At 40.0% G+C, this 26,414-nt stretch overlaps 2 protein-coding genes across 5 annotated transcripts in view; both read right to left on the reverse strand.

Moving 5' to 3' along the window:
* Myo81F (unconventional myosin 81F) overlaps nucleotides 1-14,371 on the reverse strand; it is a 164,520-nt gene extending 150,149 nt beyond the window's left edge. For 3 of the 4 annotated variants that reach the window (XM_087348356.1, XM_022064340.2, XM_087348355.1), the window contains exon 1: nucleotides 14,005-14,371. In XM_087348356.1, the coding sequence (XP_087204482.1) occupies nucleotides 14,005-14,017 (13 nt within the window). In that variant the 5' untranslated portion in view covers nucleotides 14,018-14,371. The remainder of the gene's footprint in view (nucleotides 1-14,004) is intronic. The other variant, XM_087348357.1, reaches the window with a different exon arrangement.
* A 3,814-nt stretch (nucleotides 14,372-18,185) lies between these two features.
* Nucleotides 18,186-26,414, reverse strand: part of Pkc98E (Protein kinase C) — a 41,670-nt gene continuing 33,441 nt past the window's right edge. The window contains exons 12-14 of the mRNA XM_087348359.1: nucleotides 26,087-26,275; nucleotides 25,035-25,181; nucleotides 18,186-22,996 (exon numbers count right to left, since the gene is read on the reverse strand). Coding sequence (XP_087204485.1) covers nucleotides 22,820-22,996; nucleotides 25,035-25,181; nucleotides 26,087-26,275 — 513 coding nt within the window. The 3' untranslated portion in view covers nucleotides 18,186-22,819. The remainder of the gene's footprint in view (nucleotides 22,997-25,034; nucleotides 25,182-26,086; nucleotides 26,276-26,414) is intronic.

Below are 26,414 nucleotides of genomic sequence, written 5' to 3' on the forward strand. Positions count from 1 at the left end.
ACTGTGTCATTATCTGGCACGGAAGACGTCAGTCTGGAACCAAAGTAAATAACACGGCCACTTCCTTCCAAATTAGAACAATCCGAGGCACTGCCTTCTTCACGACTCATTGCAGCGTGAACATTCTCATCCTGATAAAAGCAATAACCTGTGATTAAGATTCCTCCGCAACTGCATTTAAGGTTTTCATATGACTCTCAGAGTAAACAAGAGTGCTTTCGAGGTATGAAATGAATTTTTAAAACGCCTTTTCATAGGATGACTTTCGGCTTCGGAGCTAGAATCGAACATCCCCAACAGCGAGCGCGCAACAAAGGATCAGATCTGTTACGCATCAGCCCTGAGGATGAGAGCAGAGATTCTTCTCGAAACGTTGGCCACCTGACGCGGCTTGTAACCCGGGGAATCTTTCATCAATCAACTTCAGTCGCCGCGAAATCTTCACTTTATACATAAGAATCGAACGACTTCAGCACCAAATGTTTACAAGACCTGATGCTGAATTCTTTATTTTATAATCACGGCTTCAGGATAACTTCTGACAGCCTGAAGTTAAAAAGAATGACATTTTGACAGATGGCTGTCTTCTGGGTTCTAGCGAAATCTACCAACGTTTCAGAAGCATTTTCTGCCTCCATCATCAGGGCGCTATAACCCAGAAGACAGCCATTTTAGTAATCACAGCTGTGAGAACACCAGATCCTAATCAGCATTAACCCCCCACAGTACACGTTCAGCAAAAAGCTCCCTACAGACCGCAAGTCGGATCACAGCGACCATTTTACTATTGGCAGTGCATTTGAGACCTCCCAAACTGAATCCGGCAGACCATCACGAGAATTCTATTTCCTGTTATATTTCAACTTCCGGCGTCCCCCAGTCGTCCGGGAAGCAATATCACGGAGATTCAAGAAACAGTTAATATTTCCCAAAAGAAATTAGATATACCGTATTTAAAACCCGAACAAAATTGCGTCTTTCAAAGACAGGTGTGAACCCTGGTCCCTTATTTCAAGAGAAAGAATTATGGGAAATGAAGCGTTAACAAGAATATTTGGACCTAACAAATACGAAATTAAATAAGGATGTAAAATATACACAATGGAGGCTTCATAATTCATACTTTCTACATTTTAAAGATCATTATAAAAACAATGCGTGCTACATTCCCCACTCACTTCATCCCCATTGGTTTAGCCACGTAAAATATTTATGAGGACAAATTATGAAGGTCTTTATAAATCAATTTTCGCCAATAACCAATTTTCTCTTAAGGCCTACTCATTTACCAACTTCGTTAGTTCGCTCACCACTAGCTAACTTCTTCAAATTTACATTTTATTCAATGAATTCATAATGCAGCAGAGGTAATCCAACTCAGTTCAATTCCTTATAACCAATAATAACACCGTTCGGCGGTAACAAATGATGGAACAAGAAGATTTTACTGAATGTAGTCGCAGCGAAAGCATCAAAACTGATTTAAAAATCTTAAGACAGAATTGAAAGGATCTGCTCAAAGACGCTGCTGTATCAGTAGACACACAACGAACCAGAAAATATTTAGAACTGCTTTCGAAACATCTGTTTGATTCCCTTGGAACACATCCTACGAAGAAAGTGCAAAAGCTGATGTTTTTAGAACGGCACTTATTTTACTAAAAACACTGATGCACGCACTAATTTTAGTCGAACTGCATCACATGGATTACGTAAGTCTATTTCTATACTCGCCTAAAGGAAAACATCTGCCCCTGATCACAACTAAAATTATACCGTCATACAGCTGAATCAAAATATGTTAACAGTAAAAATATCAAAGTAGAGTACAGTAGGGACCTCTTTTTTTTTGGGGGGGGGAACAGGATCCTTCCATCCTTTTCTCGGACTGGGACCTGTTCATATACGTTCTTGGCAGATGATCCAGAAGTGGTTTGCCATTGCCTTCTTCTGTGTGTGAATGGAGTAATTGTTGGGATGCCACGGAGGAAGACTCCGTGTTGCCTAGACCACGGCCTTGCCCAACACAAGTTATAAATTCGGGCACCGCCGGGAATCGAACCCGAGACCCCAGGATTCCATGGCCAGCGTTCTAACCGCTAGACTACCGTGACAGAGGGACCAGTAGGGATAAGTAAGTCGGGGTCTTACTCATCGCCCTGAGAATGGATCCTTTAATTATATGTATAATTACGTACAACTGCATATGTTTTGGTTTCATTACATTTTGTGTGGACGAATATTGGTCCAGTACACCCTAATTAAAGTGTAATATGGTCACATAACCATTACATCAGGAGTGTTTTCGACAACATAGCAATAGGTTGCCATTTGTAAGAAACTACACTCATACGATATCAGACTACGATTATAATGGTATTAACCGTTTCAGTTTTGTTGGCTATTAAAACCAATTATGCTCAATCAGCACAAACTATACTGGAGATGTAGAGTCACAATTACTTTAAATGTCAACTGAATTAAAAGTTTCTCTTAAAAAGTTAATCAATTATGGTGCGTTCCAATTTTAAAACTGGTACGTTCGGGGATTACACATAGGTCATTGACGTAAATTAAAACTTAATTTCACTTAAGTGTATGTTACATAAAACTCTTTCTCTGTTAAATTCATAACACAGCTCTCATTCAACTAAATGCACTTTACATTTAATATTTTTTTTCTGAAATCGATATATCGAATTGAGGTCACAATCACCGTATTAGGCACGACTGATATGCTGGCATGCCATTACAAATCTCGAGGAAATTCCCCGCTCTTTGTATCCTTCACGGATATTCGTTGTCGAAAATCTAAAAAAATTAAAATTCCCCTTTCGTATGTCTGTGTGTATAGGCCACTTTAAAAGTTCGAACTTAACATGCAGTATCACCTGCAAATTCAAGGAACTAAAACAAATGAGGGTGATGTTCCGAGGGAGGAAAAATGTATTTAAATAATTACAAAAATTAGTAACGTGGACAGGATTCCGTTTGGAGGACGTTTCCAAAAACAAACCGATAAAAACATTTCTTACATAAGCCCAGTAACTGTAACCAATTTCTGACAAACACTGGTTCATTCACAGCCAAAATATTTTCCCCCCCAATAAACCAGGCAAGTCGTGCGTTGCAGATATTTCGCTAGAGGGGAGTTGAACCCTAAACCCTTTGAACACGGTCCTTTCAGACATGAGGTGTCAGTTCTTAAAGCTCTAATTCGTTTCACGAAATGTCCTCATGAATTTTAATTTGTACTTTTTATATTTCAGACTTACTGTTAGATATATTCTTCGTCCATAATTTGGAACTCCCTGTAGCTAAGGCTCTGTCTCGTGACAATAAAAATGAAAGAATTAAATCTACTCCTCACTCAAATAAATTATTCATGTGCGTTCGAAAATCGATGTGAAGTTCTTTAAAGGCAATGGAATACAATTATTAGCCTAAGCGAAATTTCCATCCAAGGGGAACGCGTTTGTAAAATATAAGGCAATAAAGCATGAAGAGAATTTAAAACACGTAAACATTTTCTCTTATGTGAGTCAAATTGAACTTAAACGACCCATTTTATAAAATTATGCAAATAGCTGTAGTCTTGCAGGCGCCGATCGATACATTAGCCTACATGTAAGAGTGGCCTGGAGCCATATTTCGAATGACTAGAGGTACGGATTTGGGGTTTTCACGGCTGTGAGTCTGAAGATTGCTGTCCTCAGGGTCACTGCGATCGCCCTGATGATGGAGGCAGCCAGTACCTCTGAAACGTCGGTAAACTTCTACCAGACTACACAGCGCAACAACTCAGAAGACAGCAATCTTCATACTCTGATGACGGAGGCAGTATGACCTCTGAAACGTTGGTTAACATCGACCAGACTACACAGCGCAACAACCCAGAAGACAGAAATCTTCATACTCTGATGGCGGAGGCAGTATGACCTCTGAAACGTTGGTTAACATCGAACAGAGTACACAGCGCAACAACCCAGAAGACAGAAATCTTCATACTCTGATGACGGAGGCAGTATGACCTCTGAAACGTTGGTAAACATCGACCAGACTACACAGCGCAACAACCCAGAAGACGGAAATCTTCATACTCATCGCCCTGATGACGGAGGCAGTATGACCTCTGAAACGTTGGTTAACATCGACCAGACTACACAGCGCAACAACCCAGAAGAGAGAAATCTTCATACTCTGATGACGGAGGCAGTATGACCTCCGAAACGTTGGTTAACATCGACCAGACTACACAGCGCAACAACCCAGAAGACAGAAATCTTCATACTCTGATGACGGAGGCAGTATGACCTCCGAAACGTTGGTTAACATCGACCAGACTACACAGCGCAACAACCCAGAAGACAGAAATCTTCATACTCTGATGACGGAGGCAGTATGACCTCTGAAACGTTGGTAAACATCGACCAGACTACACAGCGCAACAACCCAGAAGACAGAAATCTTCATACTCTGATGACGGAGGCAGTATGACCTCTGAAACGTTAGTAAACATCTACCAGACTACACAGCGCAACAACCCAGAAGACAGAAATCCTCATACTCTGATGACGGAGGCAGTATGACCTCTGAAACGTTGGTAAACATCGACCAGACTACACAGCGCAACAACCCAGAAGACAGAAATCTTCATACTCTGATGACGGAGGCAGTATGACCTCTGAAACGTTGGTTGACATCGACCAGACTACACAGCGCAACAACCCAGAAGACAGCAATCCTTACAGGTACGGAGTTTTCGTTACCTTTAATACAGCAAATGTGGGCTTGTGTAAAAATCAACATTTTAAATAAGGTTACTTGATGTATTTAGACATTCGGTAGGACTCGTGGTCAGCCCGTCGCAAAACCTCGGGCCTCTATCCACACTGAAGGCATCTGTGCCTTGAGCAGGGTTTGAACCTACGATCCGAAATATCCGAGCGCCCCTGGTCCAACGGCTCGATTATGTAGATTATCGATCAACCATTTTCTATATCGTTCTGTAGATGTAATGACCTCTAGTTCTATATTTCGTAAGTTTTCTCTTTTCTTTAAATTTCCCGGCCGGGATATGAAGGCCTACACATTTTACATTTACTCTACGACTGGACATCTCACTCTTCATTTAATCACAAACAATATCAGATAAAAAATATAATTAAGAAATATCTCATTATGTACCGTCAGTCCTCTGATACTTCATTCTCCTAGGAACAAATTATTGCTGAATCCTTTGTTAGTAACACGGAAAATAATAAATTCGACACTTATTTTGGCCTATTACACGTAAAAAATGGTAGACCGAACTCCCACGACCTCCTGAAGACGTGCAACGTATGGATGGACAGGAAATGTTAATGACAGTACCAACAGTCGATCTACTACACTTGAAAACTTGAGATAAGATGAAATCGAAACCCACTCGCTGGCTCAGCCCGATTAGAACTTCCTGATGCCTCCGGTATTTGGGCCCGCGCTCCACGGCTTGAGGAACACTTGACAATTTCGTTGGGCTGTGAGGAGATAATAGATAAGCGGGCACACATCCTACTTGTGAGAATGACGCTCAATGGGATTCCCAAATTATCTGTTTAACCTTTGGTGGGGAGAGAGGGAGGTCAACGAAATGTACAGGGCGATTCACAAGTCGCGCGACACAGCACTGAAGTGTCTGGTAATCTGTGACGTGTCGGAACTTTACTCGTTTCTCGCACTTGGTACCATCTGCGTGTCTATTATATTAATTATTATTGTTTAGTGTTCTGTCTGACGACAGGTCCATATGAACAGGATCCTTCCATCCTTTTCTCGGACTGGGACCTGTTCATATACGTTCTTGGCAGATGATCCAGAAGTGGTTTGCCATTGCCTTCTTCTGTGTGTGAGTGGAGTAATTGTTGGGATGCCACGGAGGAAAACTCCGTGTTGCCTAGACCACGGCCTTGCCCAACACAAGTTATAAATTCGGGCACCGCCGGGAATCGAACCCGAGACCCCAGGATTACAAGGCCAGCGTTCTAACCGCTAGACCACCTCATCTTATTATTATTTAGTGGTCTGTCTGACGACAGGCCATATGAACAGGATCCTTTCATCCTTTTCTCTTCTCGGACTGGGACCTGTTCATATACGTTCTTGGCAGATGATCCACAAGTGGTTTGCCATTGCCTTCTTCTGTGTGTGAATGGAGTAATTGTTGGGATGCCACGGAGGAAAACTCCGTGTTGTCTAGTCCACGGCCTTGCCCAACACAAGTTATAAATTCGAACCCGAGACCCCAGGATTACAAGGCCGGCGTTCTAACCGCTAGACCACCATGGCACTAACTATAACACTATTAGTTAAGAAAGCTATATTTTGGGTGCAAAATTTGTGACTAGGATAAGGATAAACCTCGAGCTCCTCACATTGCCTTTGCCAACTGAGAGGATGGTTGGAAGGCTGTCGGAAGTCAATTACGTTTGCTGTTCCAATGCTCTGGCGAGAACGAAAAGACTGTTACTTATGTTTAATCAAGATATCCGGAATCTCCTTTAAATCTAGACATAATTGTCAAATGCCTTCAGACCAGTCCTTAAGAGTCAAGGCCTGCCAGTTTCTAAACCACCCGAAAATTGAACAATTGATTACGACAACAAGGATGACGAGCCGTCCCTATGGAACAGGACATCGGCGATCTAGACTCTCAGCCTTCGACATAAAATGAGCAGCGTCTTATCTCTCAAGGTGAGCTCAATGACGTGTTTAGGAGGGATTTGAACTTAACCTAAGAGCCAAGTTGAATTCTTGGGATTACGATTGTAAGGCCGGAACCTGTTGCACAAGAATACAAATATTTCAGTCTTTCGTCATCAGTGTTCTGATTCAGATGGTGATTTGGTGTACTGTGCAGATATTGAAACGGCCGTGGCTTTATTAGGCCAAGATCACAAAACCAATGAGGGCGACTTTTCTAGAATAGTCTAGAAGGAGAACTTCTTCACAATGACAACAAGTGTCCCTCCATAGCAACTGTAGAAACTTTCGAAGACATGAAAAACCTAACCTGACGAAATTAACTACAAGCATTGCTGGAACGTGTGTGGCGGCGGCTTGGAGGAAAAGTCTTGTCAGACATACAATTTGGACGTACGACGTACTGCCACTTTGTTCGCGGAAGGAACAGCCGAGCCGAAGACAAGCTCTACTCTGTGAAACATCAGAAACTGACCTCAGGTAAAAGAAAAGTAGTTCATGATCCCTTAGTTGATGCTGCGAAAGTATTTTTTACCGTCACTCCATTTAAAACTTTATTTTTCTACACTAGACACGGTCGTCTAGCGGTTAGAACGCTGGCCTTGTAATCCTGGGGCCTCGGGTTCGAATTTATAACTTGTGTTGGGCAAGGCCGTGGTCTAGGCATCACGGAGTTTTCCTCCGTGGCATCCCAACAATTACTCCATTCACACACAGAAGAAGGCAATGGCAAACCACTTCTGGATCATCTGCCAAGAACGTATATGAACAGGTCCCAGTCCGAGAAGAGAAAAGGATGGAAGGATTCTTAAGTCCGACAGACTTCAAAGCCTTACATTTATTGAGGAAAACCAAAGACCAATCCAAATCATTTTTCATGGCAATCCTCGATCGCTCAATTATCTTTAACTTCCATATCAGACTCCAAAATTCAAAACGATGGCATCGAAATCTGTGGACTTGGCGGTGTACAGACTTTTGTGATTAAAGGCTGTCCTAAAATAGTCGCCCCTGTTCCTGAGTTTCTTTATAATCCAACTTTATCACAACAAAATATCGCGCTCTGCAGAAGAAGGCAGAAGTTCCTGTTCTTTTCAAACGCAACAGTGCCTCCGTTTGTAATTACAGACCTATCTGCATTCGTAAATTTGCTTAAAAGTATTTGAATTTATTATGTGAGCCCGTGTTTATCGTTATTTCAAGCAGAAATCTTCGCCTCGTCAACAGTTCAGAATTTAACGTTACCAATACACGTAGTTACCCCCTCGGTCTACTCTCGACGTAAATTTAACGTTTATTTTGATCTCAGCAGTGCTTTTAATCTTGTTCCGCAAGCCTTGCGTCTTCATAAAGCCAACTGATTATGGGCTATCTGTTTCTTATGTAAACTAGTTCTATAGTTACTTAACAGTTACTTGACTGCGTTCGTTATTCTAGGGCTTTGTAACGGGAATTCGGAGTATTATCTCGGGTACTCGAGGATCTGTGTTCGGGACTTTGTTACGCAAACTTTTTATTAACCGGTGAAACGTTACTAAACTTTCCAATTATCTTAATTTGCGGACGACAAACACTTTTCGGTCATTAAGTCCCCTCATAATTGTTCTTTACTTCAAATGGGAATTAATTCCTTATGTGACTGGTGTACTAAAAACCATATAAAGACTAATACGAGGCGCGTCCCCAAAGTAAGTTTCCCACTCGTCCCACAGCTAGCAAACCTTATATTGCGCGAAGCGACTGTGCGTACGTGATAGAGCAATGACGTAGCATGGCGCATGCACTAACGGCACCTCCCGCGTTCTCACAGTAGCATCGTTGCAGCTGTTGAAGATGGAGGTTCTTATTCCAGCTCCCGCCGACTGTGAAGTGCGGTCAGTGATAACGCTAGGCCGCACACGGCTCGACGGACAGCAAGTCTCCTGCAGGAGTTCAGCTGGGAGGTGTTTAATCATCCACTCTACAGCCCGGACCTCGCTCCCAGTGATTTCCATCTTTTCCTACACCTCAAGAAATTCCTGTCCGGTCAGCGTCAGCGTTTTGAGAATGACAGAGAGGCGGAGATGGTTCCAATCCCAGGCGGCAGACTTCTACGACACAGGTATTCAAAAGTTGGTCCCACGGTATGACCAATGTCTCAATTCCGGTGGCGAATATGTTGAAAAATAGCTGGACACTTGCTGTATCTGTTGCAATAAATAATTCCATGAAATTGTGTTTTGTTTCTGTAAACGGCCCCAGGGAAACTTACTTTGTGGACGAGCCTCGTACATACATACATGCATATTTACGTACATACATACACACAGAGAGAGAGAGGCCCTATGTTTCACGAAGGAGCGAAAAGGATAGATAAATAAATAAATAAATAAATACACACAAATTCAATGGATGCAACAGTTAGGCCTCGCTACAGAATAATAAACAATTAAAGTACGAAACATACAGATGTGTACAATTTAAAGTATTTTCACAAACAATAAAGGTTTATAACATAAAAATGTTGAAATGCTACACTAAATCCACTGCTACCCAGCAGATACGTAAATGGTGATGATTTATACTAAACTTCAAAGGATTAAGAGTCCTTCCTGAACTGTAGAATTATTATGTAGAGTTATTCCTTTCACTGTGAAAACTAACATGAATCCTTATGACCTTATATAAATGTATGGATACTGTTAAAAATCTGGGAATTATTCTATGTTGGTTCCACATTAGGATGTTAACATGAACCTACTTAGTAAAACAGCTGGTTAAACGTTTAAACATATTTTAAAATTAATTTCTGTATGATCTAAAAATTTCGTGGCGAACTAATTTAATAAAATCTTCTTGGGGTCTGATAGCCCTAGAAAATTTTACTAATGAAGTTTTCTGTGTTAGTAGCTTTCTACATTAGTTTTCCTTTGTGCAGTATAATTATGTAATCTCTAATTATTATTATTTATTTAGTGTTCTGTGTGACGACAGGTCCATATGAACAGGATCCTTCCATCCTTTTCTCGGACTGGGACCTGTTCATATACGTTCTTGGCAGATGATCCAGAAGTGGTTTGCCATTGCCTTCTTCTGTGTGTGAATGGAGTAATTGTTGGGATGCCACGGAGGAAAACTCCGTGTTGCCTAGACCACGGCCTTGCCCAACACAAGTTATAAATTCGGGCACCGCCGGGAATCGAACCCCAGACCCCCAGGATTACAAGGCCAGCGTTCTAACCGTGGCTTTCAATCTCTAATATAATATATTTGTTATTATTTCGGTTGTTTGTTTTTGATTTCTGTTTGTTTCGTGTTGATGCAGCAGTAAAAAGAATTGAATCTAACAGAATTTAATTTATTATTATTATTAAGCTTAGAAAAGCTTATTTTATATCACGTAAACAATACAAATTACTTTCTCTCCTACAACCAACAAAGTTAAGCTGAAATAATCTGACAAATATACCACAACAACCAAACCTCTGAATATAATGAGGACTCTTGACTACGAAAGTTCAAAAGAAAAGACGAATAATTTATATCAAACGTGGACACTTAAAAGTGTAATGTTAAGCAAACAATCATATTTGTATCACCAGACGAAGAATATTCACGTGACAGGTGCATCAGCTGTGAAAAAAAACAATCTAATTGCAAACTGGGATAATTAGACGTCCAGCGAATGGAAAATATAAACACGTACAAAGGTCATAGGTGAGACAGCAGTGGTCTGGTAGCGTTTGAGAACTTTCTGAATCATTAAAAGCATCTAAATTTACGTAAAATCTGTGAATTACTTACACTATATATGGAAACAATAACAGCTGAAAGTAATTTTGTGATAAAAGTGGTTTTTCCGAGATAATTAATTAAAAAGCCACATACGGCCCGCGACTTGGTAATGCCAATGTTGTTAGAGCAACAAAGTTGATGCGTCAGAAGATTTCATTGTAAAGAGTAAAGAATTTCCACAACGCTACTGAGTCTAATAAAAATGTGTTTAAATGAAACCTGTAGCAAAATTCGAGTAGGTAAATATGTATCTGAGACATTCTTCATCAAGGACGGTCTAAAACAAGGAGAGGCTTTGTCTGCCTTGCTCTTTAACTTTGCGCTAGAATATGCCATCAGGAAAGTCCAAGATAGGCAGGAGGGTTTGCAATTGAATGGGACACATCAGCTATTGGCATTTCCTGATGATGTTAATTTATTGGGGGACGATATGAATACAATAAAGAGGAACGCAGAAGTTTTACTAGAGGCTGGTAGACAAGTGGGGCTGGAAGTAAATTCAGAAAAAACTAAGTACATGTTAGTATCTCGTCATCTGAAGACAGGCGGGCAAAATTATCTTAGGGTGGCTAATAAATCCTTTGAAAGTGTTACAAAGTTCAAATATTTGGGAAAAGCAATAACAAATCAAAATGATACTTGTGAGGAAGTTAGGAGGAGACTAAATTCCGGAAATGCTTGCTACTTCTCAGTCCAAAATATTTTATCTTCCCGTCTGATTTCTAAGAACCTGAAAATTGAAGAATATAAAACAATAATCTTGCCTGATGTTTTGTATGGGTGCGAAACATGGTCTCTCACTCAGAGGGAGGAACATAGATTGCAGGTGCTTGAGGAGGATATTTGGGCCTAAGAGGGAAGACGATGGGACATGGAGAAAACTTTATAATGAGCTTTAAATTTTGTTCTCCTCCCCCAGTATTGTCAGGGTGATTAAGTCGAGAGGAATGAGATGGGTTGGACATGTAGCGCGCATGGATGGGACAAGAGGTGTGCACCGGGTACTGGTTGGGAAGCCTGAGGGGAAGAGACCTCTGGGGAGACCTAGACGTAGATGGGAGGATAATCTCAGGCGGGATCTGTGGGAGATAGGAGTTGAAGGAGACTGGATTTTGTTGGCCCAGGACAGGGTCCGGTGGAGGGCTTTGGTTAATTCGGTGATGAACCTTCGGGTTCCGTAAGCCATCTGGTTGGTTGGGTCCACTATTTGGGAATCCTGAGGGGAAGAGGCCTCTGGGGAGACCTAGACGTAGATGGGAGGATAACCTCAGGCGGGATCTATGGGAGATAGGAGTTGAAGGAGACTGGATTTTGTTGGCCCAGGACAGGGTCCGGTGGAGGGCTTTGGTTAATTCGGTGATGAACCTTCGGGTTCCGTAAGCCATCTGGTTGGTTGGGTCCACTATTTGGGAATCCTGAGGGGAAGAGACCTCTGGGGAGACCTAGACGTAGATGGGAGGATAACCTCAGGCGGGATCTATGGGAGATAGGAGTTGAAGGAGACTGGATTTTGCTGGCCCAGGACAGGGTCCGGTGGAGGGCTTTGGTTAATTCGGTGATGAACCTTCGGGTTCGGTAAGCCATCTGGTTGGTTGGGTCCACTATTTGGGAAGCCTGAGGGGAAGAGGCCTCTGGGGAGACCTAGACGTAGATGGGAGGATAATCTCAGGCGGGATTCATGGGAGATAGGAGTTGAAGGAGACTGGATTTTGTTGGCCCAGGACAGGGTCTGGTGGAGGGCTTTGGTTAATTCGGTGATGAACCTTCGGGTTCCGTAAGCCATCTGGTTGGTTGGGTCCACTATTTGGGAAGCCTGAGGGGAAGAGGCCTCTGGGGAGACCTAGACGTAGATGGGAGGATAATCTCAGGCGGGATCTATGGGAGATAGGAGTTGAAGGAGACTGGATTTTGTTGGCCCAGGACAGGGTCCGGTGGAAGGCTTTGGTTAATTCGGTGATGAACCTTCGGGTTCGGTAAGCCATCTTGTTAGTTAGTTATACGGCCCGCGAGTCACCGGTTGTGGGCCCCCATATAAATGAGAAATACAAACACAATTTTGATCGGAAATATCTCAAGGAAAGTGGCCGTTCGTAAGACGGGAGAATAATACTGAGATCGATCTTGAAGAAACAGGGTTGAGGGTATTGAATGTGTTCAATTCGGTCAGGACAGGATCCAATGAGGGCTGTTGTAATTAACATTCAGGTTCGAGGAAACTTACTGACAAGCATGCGAAAACCCGCTTTTCAAGAGAGGCCTTCCATCATGTAGTAAACACACAAATGCTGTTAATAAACTGCTATAAGAAGTTTTGTTTCGAGTCGAAAGGGACTTAAATCTAGGGATGCAGGTATTTGTATTTGTCTTGCTAGAGTCTGGGATCAATTTAACCACAGTTCAAGCCCTTTTAGATTCAGCACAACACTGAATACTGTCCGGGCGCGAGGCCGGCCCCACCCTTACTGCACCGGGGCTTATCAGGGGCTCCATGCGGCACTCGACTGGCGCATGACGTCACACGGACCTAGAGCGGGGAAAGGACGAGGCGGGGATCGTAACGGGGCATCGATTATCGTGGCAAGGGTACATACAGACGGCGATCAGAGGCAGGAAAGGTAGGCACCGCCCTGCGAACAATGCATGCACTGGTAATCGCCCGAAGAGATTATGCATGAATACAACGAGGAGACTGTACTCAGATAATACCCCCTCCCTCGCCAAACATCCTATGGGAAGAAACACAATAAATATCTGCTATTATTCAGTTGCGAATACGTTCCGTCGGTAAAGACAGTAATTCCCTGAGTTTTATGATACGACGTATTTATAACGAAAGGGAAATAATTCAATCTTGCGTACTTCCAGTGAACTACGTGTTTCTCTGGACAAGGGTAATCAAACAGCAGTTTTCAACCATTACCCGTTGAAATAAAACCAACTGAATATCTACGCACGAGACGACTTTACAGTTCACTATCTTCCCCATGCGTGATATCCGGGACGTCTTATATGGTTAATTAAAACCTAAATTCTGTGCACTACGCCGCATAATAAAACCAAAGAGGGTTATGGTCTACGTTGTGTGCTGCAAAGGGAAACATCTGCTTGCAAATTGGTTGCTTAACATACTGCTGGCAGGTGGAGGCCAAGCAACCCCCCAGCACACGCCAAGATTCATGCTGGCTCGCTCACACAGCAACAAAAAGCTTCCAATGAAAATCTCTCGCCGACTGTGTCGGATAAGGTTACGTTCGTACAGCTACATTCATAAAGGGAAGTTACTTTACGCCTCTACTCTAAAAGTTTAACATTTAAGTGGCCTTAATTTTCGTATAGAAATACAAAGGAACTGGTGTTACACAGCACACAATAAGGAAAGAAAAATACAATTATCGATAACACTGTAATACAACATCGAAGAAACTGCCGGCCCCACATCAATAACACTGCAGCTCTCAGAATAGAATGGCCGTGTTTTATTTAACTCACCTTGTCGAATCATGGTTGTTGTTGTACGGACTTATCTATCCCTCACATATGACACATACACATAATGCACTTTCTACTTCACGCACCAATGAATAATGAATTGTTAAAACAGACGCTAAACATGCTTTATTATCCACACCGCGTTCATCTTCCCCACGCACTTACGACAGGCAACTGTCATTGTCAATACACACAGCGCTCCAGACGACACTGCACTCAACGCGGTCTCAGCTCGACTGTTCACGACTTCTCCCTGGTATTATCTGTGTCTCCTAGCGACCCAAGCGCGAAACACATGAATCAGATTGTGTGGTATGTGCAGAAAAATGCGCTGTTCAGGCAATGCTACTGGCGGGCCACATAGTAATTTGAACGACTTAAAAGGTTGAGAAATACATAAATACTGTATAAAAAAAATCAAGTACTCATCGCCACGTAGTGTCGAAGTCAAGAATTAATGAAGCTATAACTCCGTTTCGTTATTCACGTCGCAGTAGTTTGTCAAACACAGGGACATCTTACAACAAGCCAAGTAATTACATTTATTCCGCTCAGAGACGTTGTTTACCAATTTGCTGTCTGCGAAATTAAAGTTTCAACAATTACAGTTGTAATTTTATTGATAATTAGCAAACTAAATCAACTGAGAATGTAGAAAATTACAAACTGAAGAACATTCATTATGTACAAGGGTTAATTATTAATAAATAATAAAATGCGCTGAGCATGAAGCATATAATGATCAAACCTAACTCGCCTACGCCATTTTAAAAGGGAAACACTGAACAGGAAGAACTTGGAAGACTAAGATAAAATCACTGAACCATGGAATAGACAATTTATATATGATGTAAGCATAGGATCCAGGTGGCTTAGGATAATAAACCCACTGTCGGACTTTACATTTACAGTGATGTATCATGAATGAGACGCTTGATCAATCAGTCAGTCAGTCCATAACCACAGTCTTTATGAAATTAATTAACAGTTCGTGCACTAATAGCGTTTCATTTCTCTACGAGGTAGAAAGTAAAGAATTGATGTACTCCTCATACGATCCGATTAAATCTTGAGACAGCATCAAACAAAGAGAGCAGATCTATTCGGTGAGATATGAAACCTGAAGGTCTTCTTGGATCTGACGTCGTGAGGATTTGTAGATAGATACCAAATTTTGGAGAAGTATACTATCTCCATTTTTAGGGTTGAATATGAAGATAGCACGTTTTTCCGACATGTTGAGATCAACCTGGAAGTCCGCACAAGCTAAAATACCATCATCGATGTTGTACGCTAAGATGTTACTTAAATGCCCTTAAATACTATAGAAGTACCTCTACAATATTATAAGGTATTGTATTTTTGGCATGGGGAACGTGCAAATGGTCTGCTATTGCTGATAACTGATAGTAGGTTAATGCAGTGATATTAAACCTGGGGCACGAGTACCCCCGGGGGTACGTGAAATTTAAAAAAATACACTGAATAATCAGTAATGTAATAGATTTTAGATGTAGATTATATACTATTATAACTTGAATTATACACCAACAACTTTGGGGGTACAAAGTTGAAGAGAAATTTTATATGGGGGTACGCGAACAAAAAAGGTTGAAAGATTAATGTGTTTTATGGCTGTGATCTCAGGGCTAATTTGCTGTATCACAAATCAGCAGACCTGAAATATAAAACTTTAAAAGCCAAACGCCCTTGTTGAGCGGTAAACACTCGTTTCGTGTTCAAATCTCTGCCCGAAGAACGGCTATCCTGACTAAGGTAGCGTTACTTTCACATACCAGCTCCAGTTCCCAATTTATGTTCACTTGAAACAACGTAAAACAATTTTCTTTATTTCTTTGTAAAACAAAGTAGGTTTGGGAAAAGTTTTAAAGCATTACAAAAATTTATCTTCATTTCCTTTCGTGTAGATACCATTATTCTGCTCTAATTAATCCAGTGGTCAACTGTAATAAATATTATTTTCCTGTAATCAACTGAACTGAGTAAACTTTACCTTGTAAATACATTATAAAATTATTAATTGTTAATTTAACAACGCTTTTTCAAATGAATGGTTTATATTGAATTGGAAAGGACGTGAAAGTAAACAGTAGTGGCCGCCATTCACCTGGAGGGACTGAGAAAAACCACGAAAAAAGCAGTAAGGATAACAGGTCTCTGGGCCGAGATGTGAACCTGGGATTTCCCAAATACGAAGCAGGAGTGTTAATCACTCGACCACGACATCCTTGTTTTATAACAGTTACATAATTCATTTTACTCATGTGTAAACGAAATTTTTTAAGTCTTAATTTGACAAAAATGTGTTTCAAATAGAAGTTCAAAACTTTCAACTATTATGCTTAATGCAGGAACACTTTTCTGCAAAGCAATGTCTGTCTATGAAATCCATGATGCTTCATATGTTCTATCAGAAATGTGCAAATATTTAAATGTTATAAGTCCTTAGCTGTTAAATTAAACCCACTGTAACAGAACCTAACCTTAAAACGTCATTTCTCAGACAATCAAGTCCTTGACTTTATGGACCCAGAAGGTACAGTATCATTTCAGGAGGTTGGTACTGGTCAAGACAACAGCTTGTTCCTTAGTACACATCAGCTCATGCGCAGAAGATGCACACACACACACACGCAGGCAACCTCAACTACGGGTGCGCGTGCAGCTGCTCACCACTTCCTTCTAGTCTGTAAGTTGGGGTAGCAGCCCAATGACCCCTCTGGAACAATGTTTTCGCAACTAGTGCCAACCTCCCAAATCACACCACACCCCTACCTTACACTAGTACAAACCTTCTTTAAAGAAATAAAAATGTACGCTTCAGCGCAACTGTAGCATTTGTTTTATGAAATTCGTGTCAATAGTGACATTCCATGAACGTCAGATCTTGAAACAAACCCGCCTGCACTTTTCTGTCCTCCGTTATGCACTCATCCTGTGTGTGACCTCTCTTATTCCATATTTTGATCTCTTCTAATGGTCTATGGCCACCTTCATTTGTTCTAATGTTTTAAAAACAAACCTATTAATGTCCACATTATACACACTCGTACACCAACGTTGGTACAGTTCCTACCTTCAGATCGTCATTTACTACTTCTAATTCGCTTACATCTCAGCCTCTGTTAACATTTCTGCTCCAAATGTCAGAATGGGAAAATATTTTACAAAACTTGTTTATTTTCTGATTCCAAATTGTCTGTTGAAACTTTCCAGCTCCATGAATTATCTTTTATTTCTCCTCGAATGACATTTCACCACTAAAAAGAGCTTTGATATTTCTTCAAATATTTTACATTTAATACCCGCATGTTCTTACCAATTTTTCATGAACATACTTTTAAGATTTCCGTCTTTTGGGTTGTTGTACGATACTACACGGCGCAACAACCCGGAAATCTTCATACTCACCGCTGCGAAAACCTCAAATCATACAACATACTTGTATCCCGTTTGACTTCTCTAAGCTTCCATAATTTTATTTTCCATCCCTTTTCAGTCCTGCCAACAGCGATTTACTGCTCGTCGTATGAAACATGTCTGAGCGTCCAACGCATTCATCACAACGTTGGTTCTCAGGAAACGAGTAACAAAATGTTTATTTTTCTTTTATACCTCTTGTGGCATTCAATGCAGTCGAATCACGTACTTACGTTAGTTTCCAACTGAAATTATGGCCCAAAACTACAATATTCATTATCAACGTGCCATCTGAGATACTGATAATTTCAGATATATATCTGTAAGGTAACATCGAAAGCACACAGCACAAACAGTAACCTCAAATTTACTCTAAATTCACACTTATCTTTTTGGTGTAAATAACACAGGACATCCAGGAAAATGATCACAAAAAGAAACGGAATGTTTCTTTCAAACACTCTACCGCGAAGAAGTCGTAATATGGGATCTCCTGAATTGAATTACAATGGGGTTTTACTCAGTCTATTGCAAGGTAACAAACACTTCAAAAGCGGGAATTCTTTGTGGGGTTAACTGTACGGTAATTACCACTACTAAAAAATTGAAGATGGTTGAAGTCCAGGGCACTTTCACCTCTGCACAAGAAACTTACGCCATGCACATTTTAAAGTTTACACACAGATAATTTATTACTGAAAACAATAATTTCAGGATGGGGTGCACACAAAATAAAATCAAAATATTTAATGTAATTTATTACACAATTAGAGAAATGATCAAATCAAGGGAGACACAACTTTGGGAGCAAAAAATATTAATACATTATAATACCGAGGACATTGCACGACATATTGGAAAACAGGCAAATATTGATTAGATGGTTACACTATTTTGGCACAGTCTGTAGTATGTTGGTTACTATAAACAACGAAGGAAAAGCTACATGGCAGCACAAGATTATAAAGGAGGTGTGAATTAAAATAAAAATAAAAGCACGACCTAAAAGCAATGTCCTCTTAGTAACAATAAAAATATATAAATAAAAATAAATACAAAAACACATGCTAAATACTAGCAGTTACATATTTGATCTTATCTGGTTTAATCTCGTGACAACAAAAGCAGACAGACATCGTTCTAACTCCGGTTCTGTGCATTCTTCAGAATCAAGAAGAAATTAAGTTTAAGACGGCTGTCTTCCGAGTTCATGCACCGTGTAGTCTGGTAAACTGAAATGACGTTAAACGTCTACCAGACTACGCGGCGCGACAACCCAGGAGACGGCCGTCATCGGACTCACCGCCGTGAAAACCTCAAATCCTACATAAATCAAGCTTAGATCAATGTTGCTGCTATCCACAACAATAAACATTTATAGGATATTTTGTTGTAACATAATAATGTAGCACGCATTTACTCTATTGGCAGCAGTAGTCTTGTCGTCAATGACGCGGATGTTTGCTCGTTACTCCGGTATCTCAATCGTCCGTACATCTTGATAAATGCAAAAATTTAGATTTATAAATAATTTAACATTTCTTAATACTGTACACACAATATCATAAATCCTATCAATTTAAAACAATGCACTCAAAATTGTAATTGCACTAAAAACTTGCCAGATCTAACAATTGCCGGACAAACGTCTCAACCAAGCCCAATGTTTTCGCATAAAAAGAGCCTGCAGCGGGATTTGAGACCTTTGCTGTAATCTTTATCTTATTGAGAAAATCAATACTTAATTACTCTTAGGCTTATGAAATAAAAATAAGTTTATGTTTCTCAAAGCCATCTTTGGTAAAATACTATACATCCATAAAAAACAACCATTAACAAAGTGTAATAAAAGCCTCCAATAAAATACATGCATGTCCCACGACTAATTTACAATTCATTATGCTCTGGCGACAGCAAATACTGCAAATTTTCAAAATACTTTAAAAGTGTTTTAAATACACCAACACGAACAAACTAAAACCCCAAGAAATATGCGATACACTCTCTCGGAGAAGTGACGCATTAGGTCCGTAATTTTTAAGGGCACAATGCACCCATCCACCTTTTAATTTACGACTGGATTTTTGTCACTGCACTCACAAATGCTATGAAGCCTAATACAGAAACGTGATCAGCGCCGTGACCATTTTTCTTGCTCCAGGCACAGATTACCTATTGTTAGACACCTACTAGCAAACAAACTTAAACATGTGTTCATTAGACTATCACATTATTCAAAAACTTGTTCCCTAATACAACAACACATCAACAACACAATAAATTTTATGAAAAAAAAAAAAATCAAAATATACTAAATGCATTTCAAGTACAATTGAAACTCTATTAACATAAATAAATATAAGTTTTATTGTACTGCTTCAAATGACTATGGAAATAATGTTTTAGGCTTTGCACGGACCAGATATATTTGGGACGTGTTGCAGCTACTAGTACAAAAAAATGGTACCCAACTGCTGTGATGCAAGGAATTTTTTGTTTTAGTTTTAATCAACCGATTTTCACTAGCGTGTGACGTACGTTTGCTCACTGCCAGTCTGAGACCGCCTTTTCAACTAGGAAAAAAATTAAAACACGTAAAACAGCCCAGACAAGCTTAAACCATCCGCAAAACTTAAGACATCACACGACATCCACACTTTGGATCTTTAATCGGTTGAAAAAAACTAAATGCTAATGATGTTTCAGATCTCATTGTGCGACGACAACAAATATTGATGACTAGTTTTTTGTCACTTTTTAATGAACAACACATAAAAGTTTTCACATCGACATACAGAAGTTAATAGAGCGAGCGAGGACGGCTAAGAGGTTTGGTTGCAGCACTAAGTGGATCAACAAAGCGATATGAAAACACAGCCGGCCGTGTAACACGGTTGGCAACGAGATGAACAAACGAATGCGCGGAGAGAACGTTTCAACCTGACATGGTAGAACACTCGCTGCGGTTCCGTTCAGTTGAGGACGGTGGGAGGCGCAGGCTGCAGGAGGACTGCCATGTTGCTAACGCGCTGGGATCGTGGCTTCCGGCATTCGTTCGTTAGCATCGGGACAGCAGGAGCTGAATCTGCCTGACGCATCACCACCAATCACGTTGACGGAGATATGTCAGCATTGCGTTAATGTTCCAATGTTTCAGCACTGACAAGGAAAGGCCTGTTTCTATTCTAGAACACACAGCTACAAATAGTTATAGACTAAGATTGCTTACTATTTCTTTTTCAAAAAAGGACACTACAATAGTTTTAATTAACACTTCATCATCCCACAGTGTGCTGTAATGCAGCCCGTAACTCTTAGTTGCTCTAATGGTCTGGTTTCAACGGAAAATTGAGACAGAAACGAGAGTTATCGGTAAATTCCGAAGAAATCGACCAAATGTTTAATCGGGTCACCACCAGTAGCCTAATAAACAAGTGATCATTCCTGTCTTGTGTTCAACATTAATCACTCAACTTTGTGCAATTTTCATCACAAATATTTAAGTATATAATATTAATACAGATTTTTAATATATTTATATATATATATGTGTTAAAGCTAACAAGTTTTTTTTCAGTCAGCTGTTCTAAAAAACGTTCATACGTAATCCTACTTAATGGCATATGCATCTCTGACTCATTTCTCCAATACCTCAATGCCTTCCAAAACACTGCGCTGACTGACATCCCACATGATAAGGAATAGGCCAAAAACTTCCCTCAATTCATGAAAGTTGCATGACTTGGGTCAGTCCGTTTGTATAACATACACGTAATAAAATGAATCTGTATTCTTCACTGGTTGTGATCCTGTAACAGGAAATTTGACTCCCAACGTTATCTCACATTATTATGTAATAACAGTCATTTATTATCGTCAATAACATCATGCATCAAGATGCATTTGTCCCTAATGACTAGATTTCGACAGTCAGCATTATGTGGTAATCAGTTGTTTGGGGAGAGTTCCCCTAGATCATATGTATATAGGTTTGTAGATTTACCTCAGTACACCATTTGGTATATAAGTCCACTCAGGACTTCTTGTACACAAGAGAAGTGCGCATGAACTTCATACTTCAGCTAAGTTACAATTACATACTTCTCTATTACATTCTATTTAAAAATGCAATTACACTTTTTTTAAAATGTTACGTTTGTACGCATCAGTACAAACATCTAAAAACTCGCGTTTGTTTCCATGTTTACGATAACGTATTACCATACCTAATTGTATGACGTTACTTTGTTCTCTTTAAACTGCGTAGGGTCATACCTTATCTACGGTATTCTGAAAACGCAGCTAAATATTATGCAGCAATGTAAACAACAACAATGACAACAACAAACACCCGTAAATATCTTCAGACTCTAACACAACAAACACACATACTCTTACAATAAAACGGAGGACAAATTTTATGTAACATTACGTACATCATTTTTGTTGCCGCTCCGCGTTACGAGCGACAGTAGGCCTCGGCAAAAACTCTTGCCACGCAAAATGGAAGCTTAGAACCGTGCATGATACATAATAACAATTTCACTCTCTCACTCATTCATGCTATGTTTTATATATATATATATATATTCAGTGCACTCAATATTTTGTTTAAATGGGCGATGCATTTACTTTTATGGTACGTGACGCATTCTGACATGCACTCCTGCTCGTTCATGAAACATCGTATACAACTTCACACATTTATTATTACCTACGTAATGGACAATATTCTAGGAGCATACTTTACGATCAATTCTGAGAGGTCGCTACGCAATCGCCGATCTGACCGGACGACTAATCTCGTCAGTACTCAAATGTATGTTTTGGACCAGCCAGTGTTGGAAATACTGACCATAGTACTAGCACGAATCAAGTTTTACAACTGAATTCAATGTCCTTGGGAGGTGCATCAACAGAAATGTCATTATTCAAAAAAAATTTCTTAATAATACTTATCTTATACAGAGAACTTCTGTTGAACTGCTTATAAATTATGTTTTACATCCAATTGATGTTCATCTATCTCATTTATGTGTATATAAAAATGCTTACACTGACTGCGCTATATCAGACACAAACTGCTTTAGACACAACACTCAAGGGAGAGACAGAGGAGAATGTTCTATACTAAAGTTAGTTCTAACCTATGGTGTTAGGCAGCCGTCATATTTACAGGCATTAGGCAGCCATGTTGTCATGGTGACATCACTGTTGTAATCATGTAGGCAGCCACCTCACTTCAGCAGCTGTGTGCTTGTTGCCATGTCAATTAAATTTAGGCAGTATTCATGGGAACATGCCACGCCTACTGTGAGAGCTAGTGACTGATGGATGTAGTTAGGACCACTGACCACACTAGCACTGGCCTCCTTTAGGCTGTGGATTTATCTGCCTGATACCGTCCTGGATTGAAATCAGGATTCACAAATGAGAATCCCTTGAACTCTTCCTGGTTTATAGCACGAACAACATCAGCATTAACAGGTGTCAGCACCGGTTCTTCTTTTGTGAACTCGGCATCAAAATTTAGGGCATCCTTCTTGCTTTTCTGTAAAGATAAAATGTGTGATTAATTAGTTATTTAACAGGCTTTGTGCAGGCTACAATATCTGACACTGTTCGGACAGCAACACGTCATGAGAAGATAAGAAATGATTCTCTTTCAGAACACAATTTGAGTAAGCAGTTTTATCCTCTGTCACTAGACAGTGCATGCAGTTACTTTTTGTGATTTCTTCAACATGTGAAGATAGCTTGTCATTCATTTCTTTACCATGTAGTACTGCAAATATTGACTCATTGCTAAAAATATTGGGGCGTGTTGGGACACACTATATATCAACCTCGATTTATTAACTATAACAAATCAGTTTAAAGAGTCTACAACTTCAAGCAACTCTCTACTAGAACAGTTTCTGGGTCTCTGTCTCTGTACTTGACACACACACACACACACACACACTTCTCACATGCACTGTCCTTCGAGCTTGGCGCTCTTCACACATACACACACGTCGGCCTGTAGCAACCCACTGGCTCCTCTGCCACCATGGTCCACAAACCCAGTGCCCTCAATACGCAGACAACCCCCTTCTTCTCGCTCAGTGCCACACTCTCTTCACTCAATCCGCACTCTTCCACTAGAGACCCCACACAACTCTCGCTACTAATTTGCCATTAACAATCGTCTTTCAAACTCTCTTTCTTATCAACTGTCAACTCTTCGCACCCGGGCAGGTGACCCTTTATATTTGCCGGCCCAGATGCCGAAGGTTCCAGACCAGGAAATCTAGTGGAAGGTATGCTTTCTGGAGGGGAATACGACATCTGGAGAAGACCGCGGCGGCCACACCTACAGTTCGCACTCACTAGCTAGGGAGGGGAGTTAGGTGATCCCTCCCCTCCAGCGCGAGCCTTCGGCACTTACGACGCCATGTCACAATATATATGTTGAGAGGTAAGCCAGCAACAGAGTACCTTGGAGTGAACATGTTAAAAGGGCAATACCTTAAAACTGTAATGGTAAATAATTAGCTGCAATGAAAATGTTATTTGGAAAATAATAACTTAAGAGGGAAGCATAGTTTGTTCCCCTAAATTATACGATACTATATAAAATAAAGGAATTTTAAACACAACGTGTACAATGTAAAACATAAAATGTCATGTTCCAAATCCCCTCACCCATTCACATGCATATTTAATCAGCAAAACTACTTGTGATAGATAAAATTTAATTACTTTCCATACATGACAAGAAAGACAGCTATAAGGGGTGCCATGATTTTGATTATGTAGAATGCGATATTTCAGGTTCTCACAGCAACGAGGATGAAGATGTCTATCTTATAGGTCGCTGTGCTCTGTAGTCTGACAGATATTTAAAGAGCTGTTTTCTTAACAACTTCGTTATTTAACTTGTTTTTATTCACATGTAAAAATATCTTGCATAATTACACATTAATTCCTGTGTAAGTGTTTTATCAAACTTCTGTAAAGTTCTGTTCCACATACATTCAATCTTTCAGACACACTGCGCAACATCTATTTCTAAAAAATTAGATTTTGCAACCAACATAAACAGTTCATTGAAATTTTCAAGAAAAACTTCAGCCTTGACTGAATGATAGAGAAACATCACCAAGAATTCTATTTTCCAACATAAAACGTTACCAAAATCCATTCATAAACTGCATGTCATTGAATAAAATGTAATTACCCTGCCCACGAAGGACATGTTAGTAAATAAATATTGCAGACAGCCAAACTTTCATGAAATTGTCTAAATTAATTTCATTTTAAACAAGCTCAAATATTACATCTGACTTCAGAGTATATAAGACAATTTCAGTCACCCTGGCTAATCTGAGATTGCTGTCTCACACCGAGAATTTTGTGCTACGGATAAATCAGAGTTCTTACACCAACTTACGTACGTCACATTCCACTTACACACATACGAAGAAACCATGTCAAGATTCATTATTTTATTGAAGAATGTTTCCTGTAAGACTCTTATTCTCCTAATACCAACTATTTTAACAAAATTTCTCATGACAGGGTACGAATATAAATGTGCTACTTACAATCTTTGGTTTGAACGGCGGCTTCACGCGTCTTCCCTCAAGAGCTTCCCAGTCCATGTCTCGAAAGAACGCATGGTTCCTAATGGCTGCCTCGGTGCCATGAGCCACAACGCAACCCAAGCGTTTGGCAGGATTCTTTGTCATGAACTGTCAGTAGCAACAAAGAATTAATGTACCTAAATCTTAGAGGATGTTATTTTTCTGTTTGAGCATCTGAAGAATCAAGGATTGTCTTAAATTTACAAAGGAACAAAATAAGCCTCTATACCCAATAGTTTTATATTACATTCTTAAGAGTATTATGCAGTTAATGGACTTACAAATATATGCTAATGCAATAGCACAAGAATAATATTTCATAGTCAAATTGCAAGACAGAGAGTTGTGTATTTCTAAGTGTAAATATATTAATGTAAATATGACACGCAATTTTCTGCTTGGGTGAAATGAGGTATATTATCAAAAGATGAAAGACAGAAATGTCACACTGTCAAATATCCGTGTTCAGTATGGCTGTGAACAGAGACAGAAATGTGGAACACACAATGTCATTAGACTACACCACACAAATTACAGTTGCTGCTCCTCAGCCAGCGACCAATTACCAGCACAACATCTTTCTTTTCAGTTTAATTATAACATGCATACCTAGGAGAAAGAGAAATTTGGGAAGACCAACGAAGAAATGGCATGAAACTGTAACGAGTTACGTGGCTAATACCAGACAGGGCAGTACAAACTTTACAGTCGCCATGAATTAGACAAATAACCGTTCAATGTACAAATGTGTGACAACAGGATATTACTGTAAAAAATGTATAATTGTTTCCTTCACATTTTAGGAATTTGTTAAATACGGTGTATTCAATGCCGATGGAGGATTTGCTCACACGACCATTTGCGCACGGGTCCAGCACGCTAAACCATACGATAAATTGCATTACATTGTTCTGTTGTAAATTTACAGTTAACAACACTGGAAATCTGTGCAACACATAAGAATGCTTTATAAGATCTGCCTAAAACCCCTTGCTGATATTAAACGCACTTACCCCTTTGAGTATTGACACAGCCTCCTTTGTTAGCCATACTGGGTACAACACATCATCGTGCAGGATCGACTCAAAGAGATCGTCTTCGTTGTCGGCCTCAAAAGGGGGCTGCCCAGCCATCATCTCATACATGAGTACTCCTAGAGCCCACCAGTCCACACTGGGTCCATAGTCCAACTCCTGCAGAATCTACACAAAGAAAACTGAACATGTATTAGATGAACATAAAATTCTGCTTGCTCAACAGTAACAATCATCAATAAATCAAATAAAACAAAGTATGAACATTTTAGTTAAATCCTAATGAAAATTACACAAAATTAAAATT

The sequence above is a fragment of the Zootermopsis nevadensis genome, unplaced genomic scaffold (genome assembly GCF_977971745.1).
Source record: "Zootermopsis nevadensis isolate Lab colony 2312 unplaced genomic scaffold, Znev_1.0 Znev_ptg000013l, whole genome shotgun sequence".
NCBI lineage: Eukaryota > Metazoa > Arthropoda > Insecta > Blattodea > Termopsidae > Zootermopsis > Zootermopsis nevadensis.